Here is a 22236-nt window from a genome sequence, read left to right as displayed (position 1 = left end):
AATACAAATTTTACAACGAGGGATTATTGAGTTATGAAACTTCGCGCGCAGTTGAAGGAAAGCAAAGAGAAATTAGTTCGCGCAAACAACAAAGACGGGTACCAACTATGTGTAAAAAAAAAAAGAAACCAGTTTCTAATCTGTTAACTATTTACAGAAGTTTAGCGGAATTCCAGACAATCCTAGCTGTGTGTCGCGATGCATGATTGAGCGCGAAGAGAAAGAAGCTTGTTTGAGGTGTGTGGGTACGTACGTGTATGTCAAAGATCGGAACGGATCGGGAGAAGTTCGAACAGGTTCGCGCGGGATTTCGATATACCCGTATTGCTCGGACTTCAGAAAGTTTCGAAGTTTCGGAATACCGAAACTCGATTCGGTTATCAGCTACAGACTTATGATTTATGTATCAGCACGAGCGAACCGGCCGTCTATCTTTGTGTCAGTTCGACGAAAGCTTAAATATTTGAATCACGTTTAGCAGCTTTTAGCTTTTGACTTAATAATAATAATAAAGACACCCATAAAAACATTGATATACACTTTATACCTATATAAACTTATATAAACTTTATAGTCCTCTTAAGCGAGAACTGCGAAGGAAAAAGGACCCTTCTCATCAGATAGCGATGATTTCAATTCTTACTTATTTTCGATAGAAGTCCACGCCTTATTCCGCGCACTCCGGAGTTTAATACTTTAGTGTTTTAAGGCGTTTGTCTTTTTCCGCAAACTTTGCTTTCTAAACTGAGACAGCTCGTGCCATCCAAAGGACATTATTAAATTAGGGATATTATTAGACTAGAACATTATTAACCGGCACGAACGCAACACTCAAAATGGAAATGAGGGAAGAAGACATCGCCCACTAGCAAATAATTCGACGAATTGCCAGCTCCACGATCCAGTTCGAGAGTTCCAGTTCGATTCCAAATCCGAGTCGTATTCAGTTGTGAAAAATCAACACGGAAGACAAGAAGGTTATAGTTCTGCGCATGCGTGACATGTTATAAATGTCTCAGACAGAGATAATCCCATGTTGATTTTTTACGATTAGACACGACTCAACTTTCGGATGGTTCTCCTTAGCGAATGTCGAGACTTGTTTATATAATCGTGGCCAGCCTTGTATTGTATACAATGATTTGTACTGTATTTGTTATTAGATTTACATAACCTTAAAGCATTAAAAGACCTAGTTGTCACTTAAAAATTGTATATGAACATTAGTAAAATATTGTCGATTGTTGGCGCCACATCTGTTAATATGTACAATAATAACGTGAAATTGCGCAAACAATAAAAATAATCCATACATTAATAAGAGAAAGCAAGCACGAAGACAAGAAATAATGATAGAAACTAACCGCAGATTTCTATAATGAAAAGTAATTAACGAAACAATAATGGACAAAATTTTAAGAAACACGTTACCTATTAGTCGACAATTATTACGTACGTCTTCAACAACATATCAATATTCGAAGTAAGCCATCAAACTTTATTCTTAATTTGTGAAAAATTTAAAATATAAATGACAAATAAATAAATATAAATATAAAAACTTTAATGACTTGCGCAATTACATTATTTATTAATTTGTTTTACTATTTATAATATAAGATTATTTATGTGATATATTATTACATATTAAATTATTTATTGTTAATGTTGCAGAATTTTTAAAGATTGTGTTGCATGTATATATACAAAATACAATAATGTTGTATTAAGATCAAATCTACCTCCTGTTAAAAAACCATTTAATATTATACAAAATCGTACAATGTTTATACAAACTCAAGACACACCAAATCCAAATAGTTTAAAATTTATACCTGGAGTTAAAGTGTTAGAAACAGGTCAAACTAAGGATTTTCCTAATGCTACAGATGCATATTGTTCACCGCTTGCAAAAATGTTATTCCGTATTGATGGTGTAAAGTCTGTATTTTTTGGTCCTGATTTTATTACAATATCAAAAGCTGACGAAGATGTTGAGTGGAAATTATTGAAACCAGAAATATTTGCTGTCATAATGGACTTTTTTGCAACTGGCTTACCTATATTAACCGATGAACAGCCTGCAACAGATACTCGTGAGATTCCTTTTTATTTGTCAATTTTCATACAAAATCGTTTATATAGTGTGACTAAATAATCTATATATTTGTAACTTAATAGATATTTTATATATTTCTCAATTTAGTGGTATGCATACAGAGTGTTAATTAATAACTTTCATTTGAAACATTTTCTAAATAATTGGTATATAAATGTAACGTATAAACAGATTTTTTTATTGCTTTAATATGGTAATATATATCAAACACTTTCTCTTTAAATTTTGTAAGCTTACTTAGAGATCATTCTTTATTTTATAACTAAAAGACTAAACATTTTTGTTCAAATGTAATGAAAAAACAGGCGCAGACAAACTCAAAATATTATTTTCAAGTGACCTGAAGATAATACATAGTTATAAAAGAAAAGATTTAATTGAAACAGACATATTTTGGAATAGATGGATTATAAATTTGCCTGAAATATCTCACAAAATTACCGTCATAAAGTCAAACAACTTTTATCTGAAACATTTTTTCTCCATCCTGATATTTACAAAACTAATCATGTGTAGATATTTAAGACAGACATACTGTATGTTGAAAAACAAAAATATTTCTATATGATTAACAATACTTTATTTATTATAGAAATTAGTGAGGATGATAGTGAAATAGTACAAATGATAAAAGAATTATTGGATACTCGAATACGACCGACAGTACAGGAAGATGGAGGTGATATTGTATTTATGGTGTGTAATAATTTATTCCTATTTTGTTGAATAGTTAATATATGAAAAACGATAAATATAAATCAGGAGTCGAAAATAATAATTATTTTAAACATTTCTTGGAAAAAAGTCATAGAAATTAATCTTTATTTAAATGGAGGCCAGTTATCAATAAATCTCAAAGTAATTTCTTAAAAAATTAAATGATTAAAATTTATTTTGATTATCAGTATCCATTATCGGTGAAGGAAATTAACTTCGTTTGCCAGTAACCAATACATATGACTGGACATTTTTCGATTATCAATAATTATCGATTCCCGGAATTTTATTTTGTTTATCTTTTTACTTACTGCTAACCAATATCGACGAAAAAAATATTTTCTAGTTACATTCGACTATTATCAATTGTTATTAACACTATTGATAATTAGTATTCATTGACAATATAAAAGAGCTTAATTATAAGATTTATATATTTTATTAGGCAAACAAAATACAGTATGGAAATAAATGAAACAAAAAATAGAATAAAAACTATTGTAATACAATATTATAGTACAATATTTTTACTATCACTTGTATTAATATTGTGTTACAATATTTTTTATTCTCTTCTTTGTTCCATATATTTTCATACCTTTTCTTTTGTTTAATAAAATATATAAATTCTATAATCAGTTATTTTTACATTGTCAATGAATATGTTCGAGTTATCAATCATGTTGATAATAATTAACAATAGCCGAATGTAAGCAGAAAAAGGTTTTGCCAGCGATAATGGCTATCGGTAACCAAAAAAGATTTCGATCATTTATATTGGTTACTTGTAACCAAAATTAAATGTCCATCATTGATAATGATTATTCATAACCAAAATAAAATTTCCGTCATCGATAATGATTACCGGTAATTAAGAATTTTTAGTTAAGAGTATTAACTGTTATATCATAACTGTTAAAATTTGTCTTACAATAGTTGTGATATCCGATATAAATATAAAATTAGATTTTTAACAATTTTTAACTTTTTTGTACATTTTAACTATAAAATACTTCACAATCCATATGAAATGATCTCTATAAATTAAAAAGAGATTCAATTTCATTTCTAAATTAAAAGATATGACACATTTATATACAGCTATTGTTAAAATTATATCTTTTCATAAGTTAAAGTTAGCTGTCCTGGCATAGAACTACATAAGTACCTGATGTTCATGAACGTAAAATTACATCATTTTGTAAAGTAATTTGAAAGTATAAAATAACAATAATTTGTATTTTAGAACAAATTTTTATATTTATAATATAAATATAATATGATATAAATCTGCAATAGTAACTTTAGTTCACTCCTTTTTAAGCAGCTTTTAATTATAGGGAATAAAGAAATTATGAATTGTGAAACTGGCTATATCTCTAGTATTATATCTGGTTATAGGGCTTCGAAGAAGGCATAGTGAAATTGAAAATGCAAGGTTCCTGCACAAGCTGTCCAAGTTCCGTGATCACTTTAAAAAATGGAGTTCAAAATATGATGCAATTTTATATTCCAGAAGTGCTTGGAGTAGTGCAAGTGGAGGATGAAACTGATCAAATCGCAAAAAAAGAATTTGAGAAGTTTGAAGAAAAAATTAAGAACTCTAAACCTAGTGAAAAGTAGACTTTTAATTATTGTTTTGTAAGAGCATTGTATATGTATAAATAAATTAAACACTTGTTCCTTTTTTTTCTGCTTTTATTTTATTCCAGTCTAAAGTCTTTAACGGCTAGATACAGAAACTTGCCAAACACGGATAGTATTGTCTGAGTAGCCGGCAAAAAGGGTTTGTCCATCAGTAGACCACGCTAAAGATAGACAATGAGGTGGCTCTGCTTTACTCGTTGCAGACACTACCTCTGGTTTTAATTCTTCAACCATTTCTTTGGTTTCAAGATCCCATATCTTGATCCAAGGTCCAAATGCAGCGCACAGCCAGTAACGATTAGGGCTGAAGCACAAAGCTGTGATAATGTCGTTATGATCTAAGGTGTGGAGATGTTTTCCGTCATTCAGATCCCATAACATAGCCTTACAGTCCTGCAAATAAAAGAACAATTTTTAACTGATATCTAAAAAGATTCTTATATAACTAGAAGTTTAAACATTTTGCAAGAATATGCATCATACTATGATGACATTACTTATATTTTTCTAATATATACCTTGCCGCCTGAAGCACAAAGCGATCCATCAGGGGAGACAGTAACTGTATTAAGATATCCAGTGTGTCCACTGTGATTGATCTTCAGTCTACAATTTGTTAAGTTCCACACCTGCAAATTATTATACAACTAGTGAAAAACAAAAATAATCAACACTTTATTAAATAGTTTACAACTTCGAAAATCAGTCCCATATCCGCTTACACTCACAAATATCATGTTCAATAAAAGTATATACATCATGTTATTAGGATTAAAATAAATATTAGTATTTTATATAGCTTTAACATACCTTGACCAATTTGTCCCAGCCTGCAGAAACAATGATGGGATTGGAATGATTTGGAGAGAAACGTACACAGCTAACCCAGTCCGTATGTCCATCATCTTGAATAGTATACTTGCACTCAGCCAAGGTATTCCACAGTTTAATTGTCTTGTCTCGAGAACCAGAAACAATTTGACGATTGTCCACGGAGAAGGCGACGCTTAAAACATCCTGTTAACACAATTATTTAATTTATACAATTGATTACTTGCAGGCAACATAAATTTGTGTATCAAATGTGGTCAGTACTTACAATACTATATACTTAATTGCCCACCTCTTCTATTTATTAAATATAAAAAAATATATAAAAAAAAGCTTCAGTATATTTCCCAGAGACTCACGTAGTTACATCTTCTGCCAATGGCATTCAATAAAAAAAAAAAATTGAAAAAAAAAGCTTCCATGTATCTCGTGAAGAGCGACGACCATAGATCAGAAGGAAAATTTCACACCTTGGTATGGTCCTCGAATCGTCGTGTCGTACGACCTGCGGCCAAGTCCCAAAGTCGAAGAGTTTTGTCCCATGAACCAGATAGAGCATAATTACCATCTGACGATAACACTACATCACTAATAAAGTGAGAGTGACCATACAAACGCTTCTGAGGAATACCATAATTGGCTTCGTCACGTGTCAGCTTCCATACGATTAAAGTTTTATCTACAAACAAAATGCATAAATTTTTACACATATTTTGCGTATGTTAAATTACCTGCTCCCTTAAAATTAACAAAATATAAATGGATAAAATACTTTGAGAAGCTGTACGAATGTAGATGAACATATATATATATATATAATAGAAATGCAAATAAATAGTAGTAATAATGCTAGACAACGTGTAAACCGCTACGTGGCTACTTACCACGTGAAGAAGACAGTATCATATCCGGATATTTTGGATTTGTCGCGATTTGGGTAACCCATCCATTGTGTCCCCGAAGTGTCCCTCTTAATTGAAGAGTTTCAGTCATTTTTTGATTATTTTAAGATATCTTACGTTATGGATTGAAATAGATTCCGATCCACGACCCACATTCAACAAAGCGTCGAACGAAAAGAACGACAACCCTCCTCTTTTCGAATGTGTATATTGTCACAATTTATATATTTTGTAGATATGCAACTCACGTGCTTAAAATGTAAACCTAAAGCTATATTCTAAGTATGCCACTCAAGGTCTAAAGGAGCGTTCAGACGATAAATATTATTGTCAATTTAAGGTTTTCAACATTATCATACGTAAGAGACTCTTTAGACGATTAATGTTATTGTCAATATTTAAGGTTTTCAATATTGTATTGAAAATATATATTGATCGTCTGAACGCTCCTTTATTGGTCTATTCAGAAATACGATACTGACACTCGCTCGAGTTTCTCGCTCAACCAATCGATGCAGCTGCAGTAATCAAATTTTTTTAATGTTCACTACCTCGTCTTGTTAAGCAGACTATAAACGTTTAAATGATCGTGCTACCGTGATATGTATTGATTTTGATATTGAGGTTATGTTCTTTGATGTGCGAGAAAATTAGGAATAAAGAAATGGTCATACATTTAATAAATATTATTGTTGTATAAAGGTATATGAAAGTTGAAACAACGTAATGAAGCTTTCCGAAATAATGGCCAGTAAACAAGGAAGAGATTTAGCACTGTCAATGTTGCGAACATTACCTAGACTAGCTTTAAATAACATTCGAAATAATCCTGGTGCAAATAAACCTGTTAGTATTATTCTAAAACTATATTGTATGTTTATATTTCAATATGCTTGTAATTAAGCTTGATATGAATGTTTGAATAAAAAATATATTATTTTTGTCAATATTTTCAAATTTTTATCTTTCATTTTTATGTCTTATATTTTAGTTTAAATAATATTGTTTGGATCAATATAATGTATATGTGACATGATAATTTTTTATAAATATATAAAAATTTCATTTGAGAATTATTTTAAAAAAATGTGTATTTCTAACAGTCAAAACGTGGTCGAGGTCAACATGGTGGAAATAAGCACGGAGCAGGTAATAAGGGATCAGGTCAAAGACAGAATTTTATGCGAACTGGATATGAAACTGGAAATAACCCATTTTATCTTAGATTTAGTCGTGAACCATATTATAAAGGACACCAGTGAGTTGTTTAATTTCTATATAAATTTTATATATGGAATGTAACAATATTAATGTATATATTAGAAAACTATATTTTAATTATAACATATACTTGAATTTTTTATTTAAAATTTTGAAACTTTTATATTAGTTTAAAAATAAGTTGAAAATTGGCATTGTGTATCAAGTATTGTGTATCATATAATATCATTTTGCTTTATATATGTTTATAGTTTAAGAAGAGAGTATCCTCCTTTATCTCTGCAACAATTGCAACTATATATTGATACAAACAGAGTAGATTCATCTAAACCTATTGATCTTGTATCTATAATCAACACAGGACTATATGATCTTAAAGTAGAATGGAAACATGCAGGTGTTCATCTTACAGATGAGGTATTTAAATTAATATTTTTATATAGGAACATTAAATATTATGTTTTTCCGAAACAGAAATTGCTTAAAATCATGTCTTAGGGAGCCGATAACTTCAAAGCAAAAGTCAATATAGAAGTCCAATGGGCCAGTGAACCAGTAATTGCAGCAATTGAAAGAAATGGTGGTACTATTACTACTGCGTATTATGATACTCGCTGTTTACATGCAATAAAGGATGTTGATAAATTTTTTACTACTGGTAAATTTTTAAAGCATATTAGAATTAAAAGCTTGATAATATTATATTTAAAACATGCTTACTATTTAGGAGAACCAATACCACGCAGACTATTACCTCCGACAGATTGTTTAGAATATTATATGAGTGCAGAAACGAGAGGATATTTAGCAAATCCTGAAGAAATTTCTCGTGAACGTTTGGTTTTATCTCAGAAATATGGTTACGAGCTACCAAAAATTGAAGATGATCCTAATTACAAAATGCTTGTGCAGCGTAAAGATCCTAGACAATTATTTTATGGTCTTGAACCTGGTTGGGTTGTGAGTCTTAAAGATAAAGCAATTCTGAAACCTAAAGCTGATTATCTTAAGGAATTCTATACAAGTTGAATTATTTCTTTCTAGAACATATTTAATAAATAAGTAAATAAATAACATGTAAAAAAGAAACTGTGTGAAACTAAACAAATTGATGCCTTTATTGTAGAATAAAAGAATCAAATTTTAATCTGTCGTAGATAAATTAATTACACATACACACTTTTCTGCAGGCTTGAATAAATTATAATATATTAAAATAATCTTAAATAAAAGATTTTTTTAATTAAAACAAATACAAAGTTGTTTTGATAGATTTTGTTTTGTATTTTTCATACATAATTTGCCTTCTTAATTTATTTTTTTAATAGTATTTCATAATTATAGATAATAAATATTACTAGAAAACATAACCTAAATATACAGCACTTTTAATACGAATAAGAAAAAGTAAGTAAAAACCAATGATCCCGTTATCAAGCAATGGAGTATTATCTGTGCAGTGAAGTGGAATGGAATCAGTAATTTTCCATGGCTGTGTTTCGATCTACTTCTCCCAATATAATATTTGGGTACATCCTGCATTAACAATTCAAAAATGGCATTCCGCGTTGAGTCCGAGAAAGATTATGCATTTTTACTAAAAAGTTTAATTGCCGGCGGTGAGTTAAACATTTCTTCCAATAAAACGTCGCTAAATAATAATAACGCATTTTCATTTAATTATTATTCGTTTAGAGAGAAATATTATGTGAATCATTTATTATCAACCATAGTAGAACAATTTTATATTTATGACAATATTTGTGTCATTATTATTATTAAGGAAAGATAGTAATCTGTTTCAAAGAATTTGCAGTATTATTACATAAATTGCTTGATAATAAATAAAGATTGTTTTATTAGTAATAAACATTTTACAGGGGTAGCTGGAATGTGTTCAAAAACAACAGTAGCTCCACTAGATAGGATAAAAATATTATTGCAAGCACATAATAAGCATTATAAACACTTAGGTAAAGAATGCAACTTTGTAAAGAAAAAATATTTAGAAACAATACAATCGAAGTATTAACTTCTTCTACTACATAGGTGTCTTTTCCGGATTGAAAGAAATAATTCAACGTGAACAATTTATTGCTCTTTACAAAGGAAATTATGCACAAATGATTAGAATATTTCCATATGCAGCAACACAATTTACTACATTTGAATTATATAAAAAGGTAATTATTAGTAAATGCGACCTTTTGTATTGAAACAATTAAAAAAATAATGTCAATTTTTTCTGTGTAAAGTGGTTCCACAGAGCGAAGTAACCGTTATTAATATAAAAACATGCTCATAATTTAAAGGTGAGCTTTTACAATTTAGATTCATTTTTGGACTTATGTATGCAAGTGAATATATTGCATATATACACATATAAATACACATATAAATACACATATGTAAAATATTTAATAATTTACCTATCTTCTAAAAATGTTTAATAATTTACCTATACAAATATAAGATAGACATACAGCTTTAATGAGGGGAAATAAATACAACATTCTTGTTAAAAAAATTAAGTATATATGATTGAAATTATAAGTAAATTAAGCTAGTTTTTTATTTCTACCAGTATTTAGGTGACTTATTTGGAACGCATACTCATATAGATAAGTTTTTGGCTGGATCTGCTGCTGGTGTTACCGCAGTTACATTAACATATCCACTTGACGTGATTAGAGCCAGGCTTGCTTTTCAAGTTGCCGGAGAACATATTTATGTAGGGATTGTACATGCGGGTATCACAATTTTTAAAAAAGTGAGTTCATATTTCATTAAATGTTATTAAAAGACTTTAAGTTTTGAGATTGAAAGATAATATTACTGTCATAATATATATTAACACATTTGCATAAAAAGATGTGACTAATCTACATTTGAAATTACTTATTCTGATCTCATGTAATTAAGCTTTTATTGAAATGCACAAAAACATATAAGGAACAGCTGCATTATAAATATATATGTAATTTATATGAATAGGAAGTAGCAGCAAGAAAGTTAGCATATCAATTAAGATATAGAGTGTAAAGTTTAGAGCTTTTGAATTGTGAATTGGTTCATATATTATTACCACATATTCGTTTGAAAAGAACATTTTTTAAATAATAACTCCAAAAACAAAAGAAAGTAAATTTACATAAAATACTATTTTTTTAATGATTGATTTCTTATTAATAACAATATTATATCATTGAATCTTTCAGGAAGGTGGTATTCGAGCATTGTACAGAGGGTTTTGGCCAACTATTATTGGCATGATTCCATATGCAGGATTTTCATTTTATTCATTTGAAAAACTTAAATATTTATGCATGAAACATGCACCAAATTATTTTTGTGAAAAATATGACAGAAATACTGGTATGACTAATTTAAAATTTGTATAGATTTATTGAAATAGAAATTTTACTTCCAATAATAATATATAAATTAATATTTTTCGGTAAGAGTTATGTAAAAATAGAAGAGATATTTGGTCTTTAGTTAAATTTAACAATTTTCTAAAAATACTTTTGGAAAATATTTTAATTAATATAAGCATACAAATACTTAATACTCTGGGGATCAGCCGCTTTGACAAGCATATAGCCTGAATTCTCGGGTGTCTTTGGAGCGACTGAAAAAGATTCAAAGCGACCAATATTATATCTGATATATTGATAACGGTTTCGTATTATTCAAGCATTTGATGTAAAAACAATTTCATAACATTTCGTTTATAGCATCCATTGCTTTTTTTTATTTAACAGCAGTTAAAGTTTTTATAGGATACTGCATGAACTATGAAAGACGCGAATTCGCGTCTTCGGTCCCCAGTGTTAAGAATTCTTTATACATTTTTCCACAAATAAGAAGATCTATCATACAAAATCGTAACTAAATTTTATAAAATGCATAATTCCGACTTGTGTAATTGTCTTTAATACTTGGTAAAAATTATATGTTAATATAACTATAGGTGGTCTAGTTTTAACGATACCAGCAAGATTATTGTGTGGAGGTATTGCTGGTGCTGTTGCTCAAAGTTTTTCTTATCCATTAGATGTTACTAGAAGACGGATGCAACTAGGTATGATGGATCATAATACTCACAAATGCAAGTAAGAGTCTACCACTGTTATAATGTGAATATAAAAGAGGATATTTAATTTTTTAATGGTTTATTACACAATATTTAATTATAATTCACTTTTAGTTCTAGCATGTCACAGACTATAAAAACGATATATGAAGAAAATGGTATTGCTAGAGGTCTGTATCGTGGAATGAGTATTAATTATCTACGAGCTATTCCTATGGTATCAGTTAGTTTTACAACATACGAGATCATGAAACAAATACTACATTTAGACACTGGACTAAAATTCTAATTTATCTAATCAGAACACGTATTTGTGATGTCTCAGTTCTTATATTTCTATTAGTGGTAAAACGCAATCAATATTAATATTTTTCTACAATTACTGGGACAAAAATATTGTTTGATTTTTACTTTGTAACATAGAGGTGATTCTTTCAATCTAATTTATTATCTGTATGTGATAAATTTATGCAAGTATGATATGCCACGAATATGTGAAATATATGGAAAATATTTGCGAAGTATACATACATAGAATAAATATTTAGGGTGGACCAACTAACGTGACCACCTGAAATATTTCACTTGTTATTAGTTAAAACATAAAAAATGTTCCAGCTACAAGTTAGATGGTTTCGAAGAGGACATAATTTGATATGATTAGCTTTTCGTAAGTGACCGCGTAGAAGACATATGAAGGTCACTTTTTTTTTTAACGAAATCATATATTTTTCTATTACATTAGCCAACTTAGCTAAACATTCTGTACAAAAAATTATTAATCTATAAAGCATTAATAAAGTATTAACCTATTTATACCGAAAAAATATTAGCTTAACAGATATTCTAACTGCAAGCTTGATTCAAATTAGCAATCGCAATAAGATCAGATCACGCCAGGTCAGGTCACCAATCAAGAGCATCTCATTTTATTTCACTGAACTGCCTGTCTATTGTAAATGCTCGTACTGAATTACGTGCTAGCGATTTTGACAGGCGCCTGATATGACATGATTGGATCGTACCGTGATCGCTAGTCTAAATCGTCCTTTAATTTTATCAAATTTAGATATAGAGGTTAAGGAAAAACACGATATTCTTGAGTTTATGTTACCTTCATCTTTCGTACGTTAAATTTGACAAATTAAAGTTATAATATTTCTTAAACCAATGGTTTTTCAGTACACATAAATCGGTTAATACTTTTTTGTAGAGAATGCCCATATGAATCAGCTAATGTTATAAAAAATATATCATTTCATTTAAAAAATATCAGTGACCTTCATATGTTCTTTATGTGTTCGCCTACGAAAAAGCTAATGTCAGATTATATTTTCTCGAAACCATTCAACTTGTACTTGAAACATTATCAAAAACAAGCAAGATTTCCAGATGATCACGTTAGGTGATTCGCCCTGTAGAAACACGCACACGCATATATATACGCAGTGGTTGTTTACGTACAATTGATATTAATCTTTGATATCACAGTGATAACTACTGCTGATACAAAATTGATACTAATTACCCTAATGCCGTGGTGATAATATCAAAGTGTCACCGTTTTCTGATACTATGACGATGATCAGTGGTTATAACAAGGATACATTATATGTGAAAAACTATTTTTTTGTTTATATGTAATTATTATTTTCATATTCGTTTTGCAAATGACTGTTTTGATTACATGAAAAAAAGATTGCATTATATTTCATATAATTAGTAATATTTTATATATACAATATTAATAAAAATTTTAATAACACTTTTTGTACAATGTTACCATGTTTAAAAATTGTAGACCAAAGAAGTATTAATTAAAGAATTATATAATAGTATATTTTTATTCATAGTAAATAGTAAATTTACCATAAACTCGCTGTACATAATAAATGGTTATTAATGTAAAGGATACATGTAATGATAATTAAAGAACAAAATGATAATTGTAATTTCGAATTTATAAATAAATTATCTTTTTTGAAACTACAACCTTCAATTTATACCTCTTAATTAATTCTTTCTTAATTATGAGTGAGGACAGAATAAATTATTTTAAAAATTATAAGAATTGTAATTTAAATTAATTAGTAATGTACAAAAAAAAACACAAGATGTTTCCAAATTTTGATGCTAAAACAATACAATATATTCAACAAATTAAGAAGATAAGAAAGTTCGTGTAAAATTTTAAATATTTCTTTGTTTGATAAATTAATTTTATATGAATAATAATTGATAACAATGACTATCATTGTTGACTAATTTATCAATTAATAATTCTACAGTGATGTGTTATTATACAATTTTATCCAATCAATTTTTATGTCATAACTTTTTAACATGCTTTATCAAAAATTATCTTAAAACAAGAAAAAATGTTTTTTGTTACACTGTTCAAATTAAGTAGATATGTATAAAGTGTAATTAAAATATCTGGAAGTCACTACAAATATTGTTTTCTTTCGATTAAATATCTTGATAAAACTTTCTTCAAAACAGGGCATGTAGTGTATTAAGAAAACAATTATGAATATAGATTTATGTATGAATCCTTTTTATTTATTGAATTTCCTGAATACACTGTACGAATTATATGCTAATTAATTTCAGAACGCTCTGTATAGCAATTTGTCATACTTTAAACTTAATGTCCCATTATCAGTAATACATTTGAATATTTTTAGTTAGTAAACTATGCATTTTAATAAATAATTTTGCTTATTGCTGGTTTAACTTGAAATATTTATTTTTCAATTGAGTGTCTTGTAATAAATGGTTTTTTGTACATGTACTTAAGATATTACTAGGTTTATGTAATTTATAAATATGACTTTAATCATAAAAATTTACCTATTTCTATAGAAATTTACTTTTAAAGTTTTTATATGTTAAAATACATGCGAATAATTATTTATGTATTAGTCTTATGACCAGTAATTAGTTTTGCTCATATCATGTCTTGCATTACAGTAGTTCAATGTGTAAAAATGATATAAGACTCTCTAAATATGATAACATTTCTTTATTTATCTAGCTTCTGTTTATAATGAGACGACATAATATCAGTTCAAGGCATACTGTTTACTTTGCTTCAGCAAGCCAGTTTAAAATTTGTAACTTAATTTGTTCAAAATACATAAAGTCTAAAACCAGGGACGCATGCCGAAAGATAAGAACCAAGTGCACACACATAACTCGCAATTGCTTGAAGTATTTTCTATGATTGATATAAAATGTTCCAAAAAATATTGTAAAAGATATTACTTCAAATTGATATATACAATGTAGTCTGTATGTGATATATAATAATTATATACAGCTATAAACTGATTATTTTGCCCTGAATTTATATACATAACAGATAAGTTTGAAGCGTTTTGTTTTAATTCGAATTTCTGCGTGTGCATCGGTGATCAATCAGCTTTTGATAAAAGCATACTCATTTTTAGCTTAGCTCTGTGATCACTTTGTAAAAATCTGCATGTAAGTACATAAAATATTGACATTCAAAATTAAAGTGAAACAGAAATAACCGGATTTATGACTTTTACACTTAAAAATAAGTGTTTTTATCACATTATCTAAAGTAAAATTTGACAAATAAAGAAATAATAATGTTGTGAAGTATTGAATCTTTAAGAATTAACAACATATAAGAGTTTATTTGATATTGAAATTTATGTCTTATATGAAATACTTTAAAAAGAAAATAAATAGAGCAAATACAAAATTAACTATACAAGCTCCAAAAACTATTATTGATTTTACTAAAAGACGTACTTTTAATTAACTCAATCTGCTTCATCTGCTGTTATATAATACCATAATTTTTTTTTCTATATATAGAAAATTTTACCTTTATTTCTTTTATAACCCAGAAAATATGTGTAATATATAATATATAAAACAAAAATGAAAAAATGCTTAGCCCTGCATTAATGCAGAAAAAGTTACTGTATCCACAATGTTATGGTTTCTGTGCTATTTTCTTTTACATTTACAGTCTTAGTAAATTGCTATAGTGTGCACCTATACATTTTTCGTTTTTTTTTCTCTTTATTGTTACTACTGTATCGTTTCATTATGCATATGTTCAAATTACATGTTTAATTCTATGAATTATGTATTCCGTGAATACATTCAATGCTCATGTATACAATGCCTGTGTATTGACGAGTATGAATGATTTGACAACACATTAAATTCATTAAACTTGCATTACACATGTTTATTTACCAGAAGCATTATTTTATATCTATTAATTAGTAAAAAAGTTGTCGGTAGGTTCATAAGCAATTAACTTTCAATTTAATGATTGTGAATGCATGAATTCATTCAGTATAAAGTGTGTGTTTCACTTAGGAAGTCTTGACAGGATTGATGCAAAAGTTTTCTTAATCCTTAAATTATAAAACATGAGATAACCGACGACATTTGTATTTAATATTAATATTTAAAAATTATATTTAGGCAAGCAGGTTTGAAAAATAAAAACAGCAATGAGCGTAACTAAAATAAAATAAATGCTATGGAATAAACATGACTGATGGACTTGCACTAAATTATTTTGTAAGATAATTATAAAAATAAGACTTATACAAATTATATTTTGATTTACTTAATAAAACAATGTCAATACTATAAGCAAAATTATTGACTGCGACGATTGTGATTAATTAATACGTATAATGCTATGTTACAATCATTAATAAAATTCACTAGAGAATTTATTCAATTGTTTATATGGCACGATTTGTATATGCCAAATTTACTGTTGCATCAACCCTTTGTATATTTCCTTCAAGTGGAACATTTCATGCTCCATTCACACTAGCAATTATGTGACACTCTCTTAAATATAAACTATTATTATTTTGGTACACTTTTTGAAACCTTAAACAACATTATTTCTATTCAGTACACGCAACAAATAATTTTGCTCGTATAAACAGTTTTTCAATAAATTAATATTTCTTCAAGGTTTCAAACAATACCATGCACAGTTTTTTATTCGCACTACTTATTATGTTCATTTCTTCTGTTTCGTTTCTTGATAATAAAAATACAAGCAATACAATGAAAGTTGTAGAACTCAATGTGATACGTGAATTTTAATTGGTACGTGTGTACATTATTGTTTGTTTTTTTTTCTATTTGTATACATTTAATGTTGTGTCTACATGAATGGTGTGGGACACGCGCAAAATACTCGGTTGTGTGCCATCTCTCAACAAGACACCACAAAGAGTCATGATATAATACTTGAGACTATAATGTAATGTGTAAGGATAGCTGCAACCTCACACTTTATTGATGTTCTATCATAAATTATGTTCAGTGGCATTGCTATGAAGCCTGAATCATTTCTGTACCCCTACCTTAATAGATAACTCAGGGGTTTTGATTGTTTACAAGAAATAATCTGGTGTCCGCCTAGTAACATGCGGCTCACCGCGCCTTGGAGCTGGATCAAATTGAAGGCTGTAGAGATAAAATACAAAATATTGTACGAAAATGAATAAAAAATAATTCATATCAATATTTTTGCTCACCAATTATTTCATTTAATATAAAATCATTATACTTACAATGAATATTTTAAAGCGTCATCTAATTCCATAATTGCAGCTTGATTTCCACAACGATAGCAGTAATTGGGAGCTGAGAATATTGTTACAACATTACGATCATGACACCTGTAATGAAAAATATATATATATGTATGGGATACAAAATTTTATAATAATAATACCATAATATTAATACACAAATACAGTACAAATTAAATCATAAGTAAACATTTCCAATAAATATACCAATTGTAACCCTCCATAACTAATTGATGTGCTCGTGATACTAATGTCAGGCCATTAGAATGATTAAAAGTTTCTGAAATATCTTGTCCGAAAGTATACCCTGCTCCTCGAGGAGAAATACCCCATCCTCCTCTGTCATCTGGATCTGACCACAAAAGATCACACATGGGTCCCTAAAGTAATATGAATAATATTTTACATATCTTCCATTCTTCCTTTACAAATTTAGAAAGTCACCTATAAATACTGACTTCGTGTGGTACTTCTTGAAGACGGTCTAGAGCACGTATATGATCTAAAGTATCGATCGAAGGTGATAAACCACCATGTAAACAAAATATTTGACCATCTACCAGAGCAGTTAATGGTAAATAATCAAATAGATCCGTGAAGAACTTCCATACATTGGCATTGCCATATTTACGTAAACATTCGTCATAAAACCCATATACCTGTGTGATTTGCCTTGATTCATGATTACCTCTTAAAATAGTTATTCTTTCTCTATATCTGACCTATGAAAATAAAATTTTATATACATTATAAAGGAAAAATAGTGTATATAAAGGAAAACAGGCAGTTCTATATCTGTATATTCAATTTACATATATATCTGTTTAAAAGAATTTTACCTTGAGCGCAACAAGTAAGGTAACAGTTTCAACAGAATAATAACCACGGTCTACATAGTCACCCATAAAAAGGTAATTTGTATCTGGAGACTTGCCTCCTATTCTGAACAATTCCATTAAATCATGGAATTGTCCATGTACATCTCCACATACCGTTACAGGACATTTTACTTCTTGTACGTTAGATTCTTTAGCTAAAATTTCTTTTGCCTACAAACATATATTAATTCCCTGATATTATTTATTATCTAAAAATGTTAAAGCAATATAAAGATATATAAATACATAATAGGTTATTTAGGTCAATGGGTAATTTAGAAAATAAAAGAAATGATTTATAATTATCTATCCAGCCACATTTACAATATTATAATAATAATAATATTAACTCATTAACGGTCAAAGTTGCGTTAATGCAACATTTCATTCAACCTTTCTTTTTTAATTTACATTACTAAATTTTACTGAATCCATGTTGCAATTATGAAAAGGAACTTCAAGAATCTGTTCAATATCTGTTTCATTACTATTTCTTGTTTCATATAGATCCTATAATTTTATGAAATTAAAAAAAATTGGAATATTTTATGATATATTATTTTATTAAAATTATTGTTTTTGTATTTCCAATTCATACAATGGGATTCTGTGATATACCTATTATTTCAATGGATTTTTTAAAATTTATAAACAATAACTTACTTAATTTGGGTTTTGCGATAATGTTGCATTTACATAACATTTACATATTATTTCACTGCATGGTTCTTAATGAGTTAATACAACAGATTTATAACTAGACTGGAAATATTTATACAAGTTCATAATTTTATGAATGCAATTGACATGTTGACACCAAGGCATTTAAAAACTCATAGATGTATCATTCGGGTTCCTTTGCTAGAACTCAGATGATGCACATGTAAGTCATTTGCTTCGAATGTGTTAAAGAAATGGAATCCAAATATACAAAAATCTGTTTTACATTTCAAATATTACAATGAGTCCTCTATTTTGAATACTTTTATATAAAGTTAGACACACACGTGCGCGCGCACGCGACGCACACACACACGCACACACACACACACACACACACACACACACACACACACACACACACACACACACACACACACACACACACACACACACACACACACACACACACACACACACACACACACACACACACACACACACACACACACACACACACACACACACACACACACACACACACACACACACACACACACACACACACACACACACACACACACACACACACACACACACACACACACACACACACACACACACACACACACACACACACACACACACACACACACACACACACACACACACACACACACACACACACACACACACACACACACACACACACACACACACACACACACACACACACACACACACACACACACACACACACACACACACACACACACACACACACACACACACACACACACACACACACACACACACACACACACACACACACACACACACACACACACACACACACACACACACACACACACAGACAGACAGACAGACAGACAGACAGACAGACAGACAGACAGACAGACAGACAGACAGACAGACAGACAGACAGACAGACAGACAGACAGACAGACAGACAGACAGACAGACAGACAGACAGACAGACAGACAGACAGACAGACAGACAGACAGACAGACAGACAGACAGACAGACAGACAGACAGACAGACAGACAGACAGACAGACAGACAGACAGACAGACAGACAGACAGACAGACAGACAGACAGACAGACAGACAGACAGACAGACAGACAGACAGACAGACAGACAGACAGACAGACAGACAGACAGACAGACAGACAGACAGACAGACAGACAGACAGACAGACAGACAGACAGACAGACAGACAGACAGACAGACAGACAGACAGACAGACAGACAGACAGACAGACAGACAGACAGACAGACAGACAGACAGACAGACAGACAGACAGACAGACAGACAGACAGACAGACAGACAGACAGACAGACAGACAGACAGACAGACAGACAGACAGACAGACAGACAGACAGACGGACGGACGGACGGACGGACATACATACAAGAGTTTATTTACAACAAATAAAACAAAGACTTTTCAAAATATTGCAAATTTTCAGTAAGAAATTAATTTTTACATTACTGTTAAGTTCCATTAACATATACAACAAATTAGTAATACAAGAATAGCAATACAATGAGTTAATAAACTACAAATATTTAATGCTAATAGCCAACAAAGTGAAACCTAAATAAGGATTTATTTTTCCTACTAATTATACTTTACTATTGACTACTTCAGATATTTTTTATATTTTTACATATTACATGCATTCTGGATACTATTGCATTTTAAGATTTACCATAAATGCATAAAATTCCACAGTCTAGTAATAACATTAATATAATTTACATAAAAGATAGTAAAAATATATTTAGGAACGATAGTGATAATATAATAGATTAGATAATACAGCTGATTAAGAAATGATAGTATAAGTATACAACTTATACTTTTTATTTTCTTCCATATAGAAAAGCATTTATAGCAAATTACTTATTTATTATAACATATGAAGCAAATTTATAATCTATAAATATTCTATATTAATATTAATTTGCAAATACACAGATAAATATGACATTTTCTTGTCTATAACAGTACATATTGTCGTATTTCAAGCAGTTATTATTAAAAGTTTCCAAGCATAATGATTAAACATCTTTTAAGCGTTATGCATGAGCAAGTATTACATATACAAACATCTCGAAGACGAATACAATCAAATAAGATAATTTCGACATATCACAGGTGTTTCGAGCGTTGAAGCATGAAAATTAAAGTGCTCTTTACATGCTGCAAGAGATCTCATTCGGAAAGTAAAAATAGAATCGTGGGTTGATTCGGCAAGCTTGCTTGGTTTGAACAAGTTGCAGTGTAAATCCAAATAGCAATGAACACGGTGGTTTTTGGAGCGTCTGATCGTAATTTTAAATAATATCTATCAAGACTGAATTTGTCGAAATTGCGAAATACACTATCGATAATATTATTTCTGCATATAAAACATATTCAAATGTATTGCAATGAAATTTGTAATGACACGTCAAATTATGCTCTCGGTGGTGATCAGTAGAATACGAATAAACGAGCGTAAAACAGCGTAACAAAATTAATTGTAAGCCAAACAAGAGATATCTCAATAAAAAAGATACACTGAAAGAATCGACGTGGTGATAATTTTTTATGAGGGAAAAGTGTATGTGTACCTTCTCGCACAGAGATTTTACTTGGCTTTCTGTTAGTTGTTGGCAGTTATTTAATTGTTCTATCCACTGATCGAGTTCCTTCAACGACGCCTTTTCCTCCATCGTACAAATCTACGTATGAAGTCTACGGATAGCCCGCACTCTTAGCACATGTAATAAAAGTAAAGCGAGTCCGTCCCGTAAACTAAATCATTCGGTTTTACTGGAAAAGCTTCTTAACACAAATATCCCGATCCAGCACACACTCACAAAATGGCCGATTGCGAGTACGGACGGTGACGTCACACTAAATTCATGCGTGCTTCACTAGCTATAACCTAGATTATCATGCCGGCCAATCGCGTTCTGCGTTTATCTCGCTTTTACCAATCAGAAGTCGAGTATACTTTTGTCGTATATATGCTATTGTACACTGTGCAACTGTGACTGCATCGTTTTAACAACTATGATTACATTTCTATTGGAAATATCGGAGCTTTTCAGTAACGTAGAAATGCGGGATAAAATCTGGCGAAGATAAAGAAATATTTTAATACAAGATATATGATGGTTTCAGAGCTTGACCGAAGATTTCATTTCACACCATACATCCAATCACTTTGTAAATATTACGTTTGTTTTGTTACCATGTCGACATGAGAACTCACCAAATTCGATCAACGTGATATTTACGAAAATGTCTAATTTATTTAAATGCAAGATACAAAATGATAGTTCTTAAAATACATAGATCGTATAATTTTGAATAGGTCAAAATATGTATGTATGTATGTATGTATGTATGTATGTATGTATGTATGTATGTATGTATCAGCTATAATGGCGATTGATTTGTAATTAATTTTACAAATTTTGCTTCGATTTTTGTACTTTGATTATCACACAATGAAGTCTGAACGATTTTCT

General features: G+C 29.7%; 5 protein-coding genes and 1 long non-coding RNA gene across 7 annotated transcripts; 4 read left to right on the top strand and 2 right to left on the bottom strand.

Annotated features, from left to right (window-relative positions):
• The first annotated feature begins 1033 nt into the window (after positions 1 to 1033).
• On the top strand, positions 1034 to 4524 carry LOC100742168 (NFU1 iron-sulfur cluster scaffold homolog, mitochondrial). The gene is made up of 4 exons (XM_003485610.3): positions 1034 to 1483; positions 1675 to 2096; positions 2712 to 2815; positions 4238 to 4524. Exons 1-4 carry the CDS (start codon positions 1404 to 1406, stop codon positions 4457 to 4459), a joined length of 828 nt encoding a protein of 275 aa, XP_003485658.1. The 5' UTR covers positions 1034 to 1403; the 3' UTR covers positions 4460 to 4524.
• Positions 4517 to 6475, bottom strand: LOC100742045 (guanine nucleotide-binding protein subunit beta-like protein). Its single transcript, XM_003485609.3, has 5 exons — positions 6199 to 6475; positions 5785 to 5993; positions 5294 to 5500; positions 5002 to 5112; positions 4517 to 4876 (listed from the first exon to the last, which is right to left on the bottom strand). Exons 1-5 carry the CDS (start codon positions 6305 to 6307, stop codon positions 4559 to 4561), a joined length of 954 nt encoding a protein of 317 aa, XP_003485657.1. The 5' UTR covers positions 6308 to 6475; the 3' UTR covers positions 4517 to 4558.
• Positions 6476 to 6761: 286 nt separating this feature from the next.
• Positions 6762 to 8584, top strand: LOC100741927 (39S ribosomal protein L15, mitochondrial). The gene is made up of 5 exons (XM_003485608.4): positions 6762 to 7062; positions 7320 to 7474; positions 7689 to 7854; positions 7936 to 8095; positions 8165 to 8584. Exons 1-5 carry the CDS (start codon positions 6943 to 6945, stop codon positions 8464 to 8466), a joined length of 903 nt encoding a protein of 300 aa, XP_003485656.1. The 5' UTR covers positions 6762 to 6942; the 3' UTR covers positions 8467 to 8584.
• A 153-nt stretch (positions 8585 to 8737) lies between these two features.
• LOC100741808 (graves disease carrier protein-like) lies at positions 8738 to 12124 on the top strand. Of its 2 annotated transcripts, none has more exons than XM_012394092.3 (7): positions 8738 to 9056; positions 9301 to 9410; positions 9487 to 9620; positions 10022 to 10207; positions 10656 to 10812; positions 11411 to 11552; positions 11648 to 12124. In XM_012394092.3, the coding sequence occupies exons 2-7, from the start codon at positions 9329 to 9331 to the stop codon at positions 11820 to 11822; spliced, it is 876 nt and encodes a 291-aa protein (XP_012249515.1). In that variant the 5' UTR covers positions 8738 to 9056; positions 9301 to 9328; the 3' UTR covers positions 11823 to 12124. The 2 variants fall into 2 exon arrangements, with proteins under 2 accessions (XP_012249515.1, XP_012249514.1); XM_012394091.3 differs by having other exon boundaries at positions 8739 to 9056; positions 9318 to 9410.
• A 2419-nt stretch (positions 12125 to 14543) lies between these two features.
• On the bottom strand, positions 14544 to 21623 carry LOC100741688 (serine/threonine-protein phosphatase 2A catalytic subunit alpha isoform). Its single transcript, XM_003485606.4, has 6 exons — positions 21331 to 21623; positions 17985 to 18194; positions 17604 to 17867; positions 17353 to 17525; positions 17125 to 17232; positions 14544 to 17017 (listed from the first exon to the last, which is right to left on the bottom strand). Exons 1-6 carry the CDS (start codon positions 21430 to 21432, stop codon positions 16945 to 16947), a joined length of 930 nt encoding a protein of 309 aa, XP_003485654.1. The 5' UTR covers positions 21433 to 21623; the 3' UTR covers positions 14544 to 16944.
• Positions 20083 to 21570, top strand: LOC112214062. Its single transcript, XR_002947985.2, has 2 exons — positions 20083 to 20179; positions 20873 to 21570. It is a non-coding gene; the product is annotated as an uncharacterized LOC112214062 (long non-coding RNA).
• Positions 21624 to 22236: the final 613 nt, after the last annotated feature.

The sequence above is a fragment of the Bombus impatiens genome, unplaced genomic scaffold, assembly GCF_000188095.3.
Source record: "Bombus impatiens unplaced genomic scaffold, BIMP_2.2 scf_0064, whole genome shotgun sequence".
Classification (NCBI taxonomy): Eukaryota; Metazoa; Arthropoda; class Insecta; order Hymenoptera; family Apidae; genus Bombus; species Bombus impatiens.
The sequence above is the reverse complement of the archived record's forward strand: the minus strand, read 5'-3'. Positions and strand labels throughout refer to the sequence as shown.

Bases quoted from the DNA above. Each gene is read 5' to 3' on its own strand.
- LOC100742045 (XM_003485609.3), bottom strand. From the start codon at position 6,307: ATGACTGAAACTCTTCAATTAAGAGGGACACTTCGGGGACACAATGGA. The intron at 5,113-5,293 runs GTATGTTAAAGC...AATAATTTGCAG, and splicing joins GCTGGGACAAATTGGTCAAG to GTGTGGAACTTAACAAATTG. The intron at 4,877-5,001 runs GTATATATTAGA...TTTTATTTGCAG, and splicing joins TTTGTGCTTCAGGCGGCAAG to GACTGTAAGGCTATGTTATG.
- LOC100742168 (XM_003485610.3), top strand. From the start codon at position 1,404: ATGGACAAAATTTTAAGAAACACGTTACCTATTAGTCGACAATTATTA. The intron at 1,484-1,674 runs GTAAGCCATCAA...TTAATGTTGCAG, and splicing joins ACAACATATCAATATTCGAA to AATTTTTAAAGATTGTGTTG. The intron at 2,097-2,711 runs GTGAGATTCCTT...TATTTATTATAG, and splicing joins ACAGCCTGCAACAGATACTC to AAATTAGTGAGGATGATAGT.
- LOC100741688 (XM_003485606.4), bottom strand. From the start codon at position 21,432: ATGGAGGAAAAGGCGTCGTTGAAGGAACTCGATCAGTGGATAGAACAA. The intron at 18,195-21,330 runs GTACACATACAC...ATATGTTTGTAG, and splicing joins TAAAATCTCTGTGCGAGAAG to GCAAAAGAAATTTTAGCTAA. The intron at 17,868-17,984 runs GTAAAATTCTTT...TTATTTTCATAG, and splicing joins CCTTACTTGTTGCGCTCAAG to GTCAGATATAGAGAAAGAAT.
- LOC100741808 (XM_012394091.3), top strand. From the start codon at position 8,993: ATGGCATTCCGCGTTGAGTCCGAGAAAGATTATGCATTTTTACTAAAA. The intron at 9,057-9,317 runs GTGAGTTAAACA...AACATTTTACAG, and splicing joins AAAAAGTTTAATTGCCGGCG to GGGTAGCTGGAATGTGTTCA. The intron at 11,553-11,647 runs GTAAGAGTCTAC...ATTCACTTTTAG, and splicing joins CATAATACTCACAAATGCAA to TTCTAGCATGTCACAGACTA.
- LOC100741927 (XM_003485608.4), top strand. From the start codon at position 6,943: ATGAAGCTTTCCGAAATAATGGCCAGTAAACAAGGAAGAGATTTAGCA. The intron at 7,063-7,319 runs GTTAGTATTATT...TATTTCTAACAG, and splicing joins ATCCTGGTGCAAATAAACCT to TCAAAACGTGGTCGAGGTCA. The intron at 8,096-8,164 runs GTAAATTTTTAA...CTTACTATTTAG, and splicing joins TGATAAATTTTTTACTACTG to GAGAACCAATACCACGCAGA.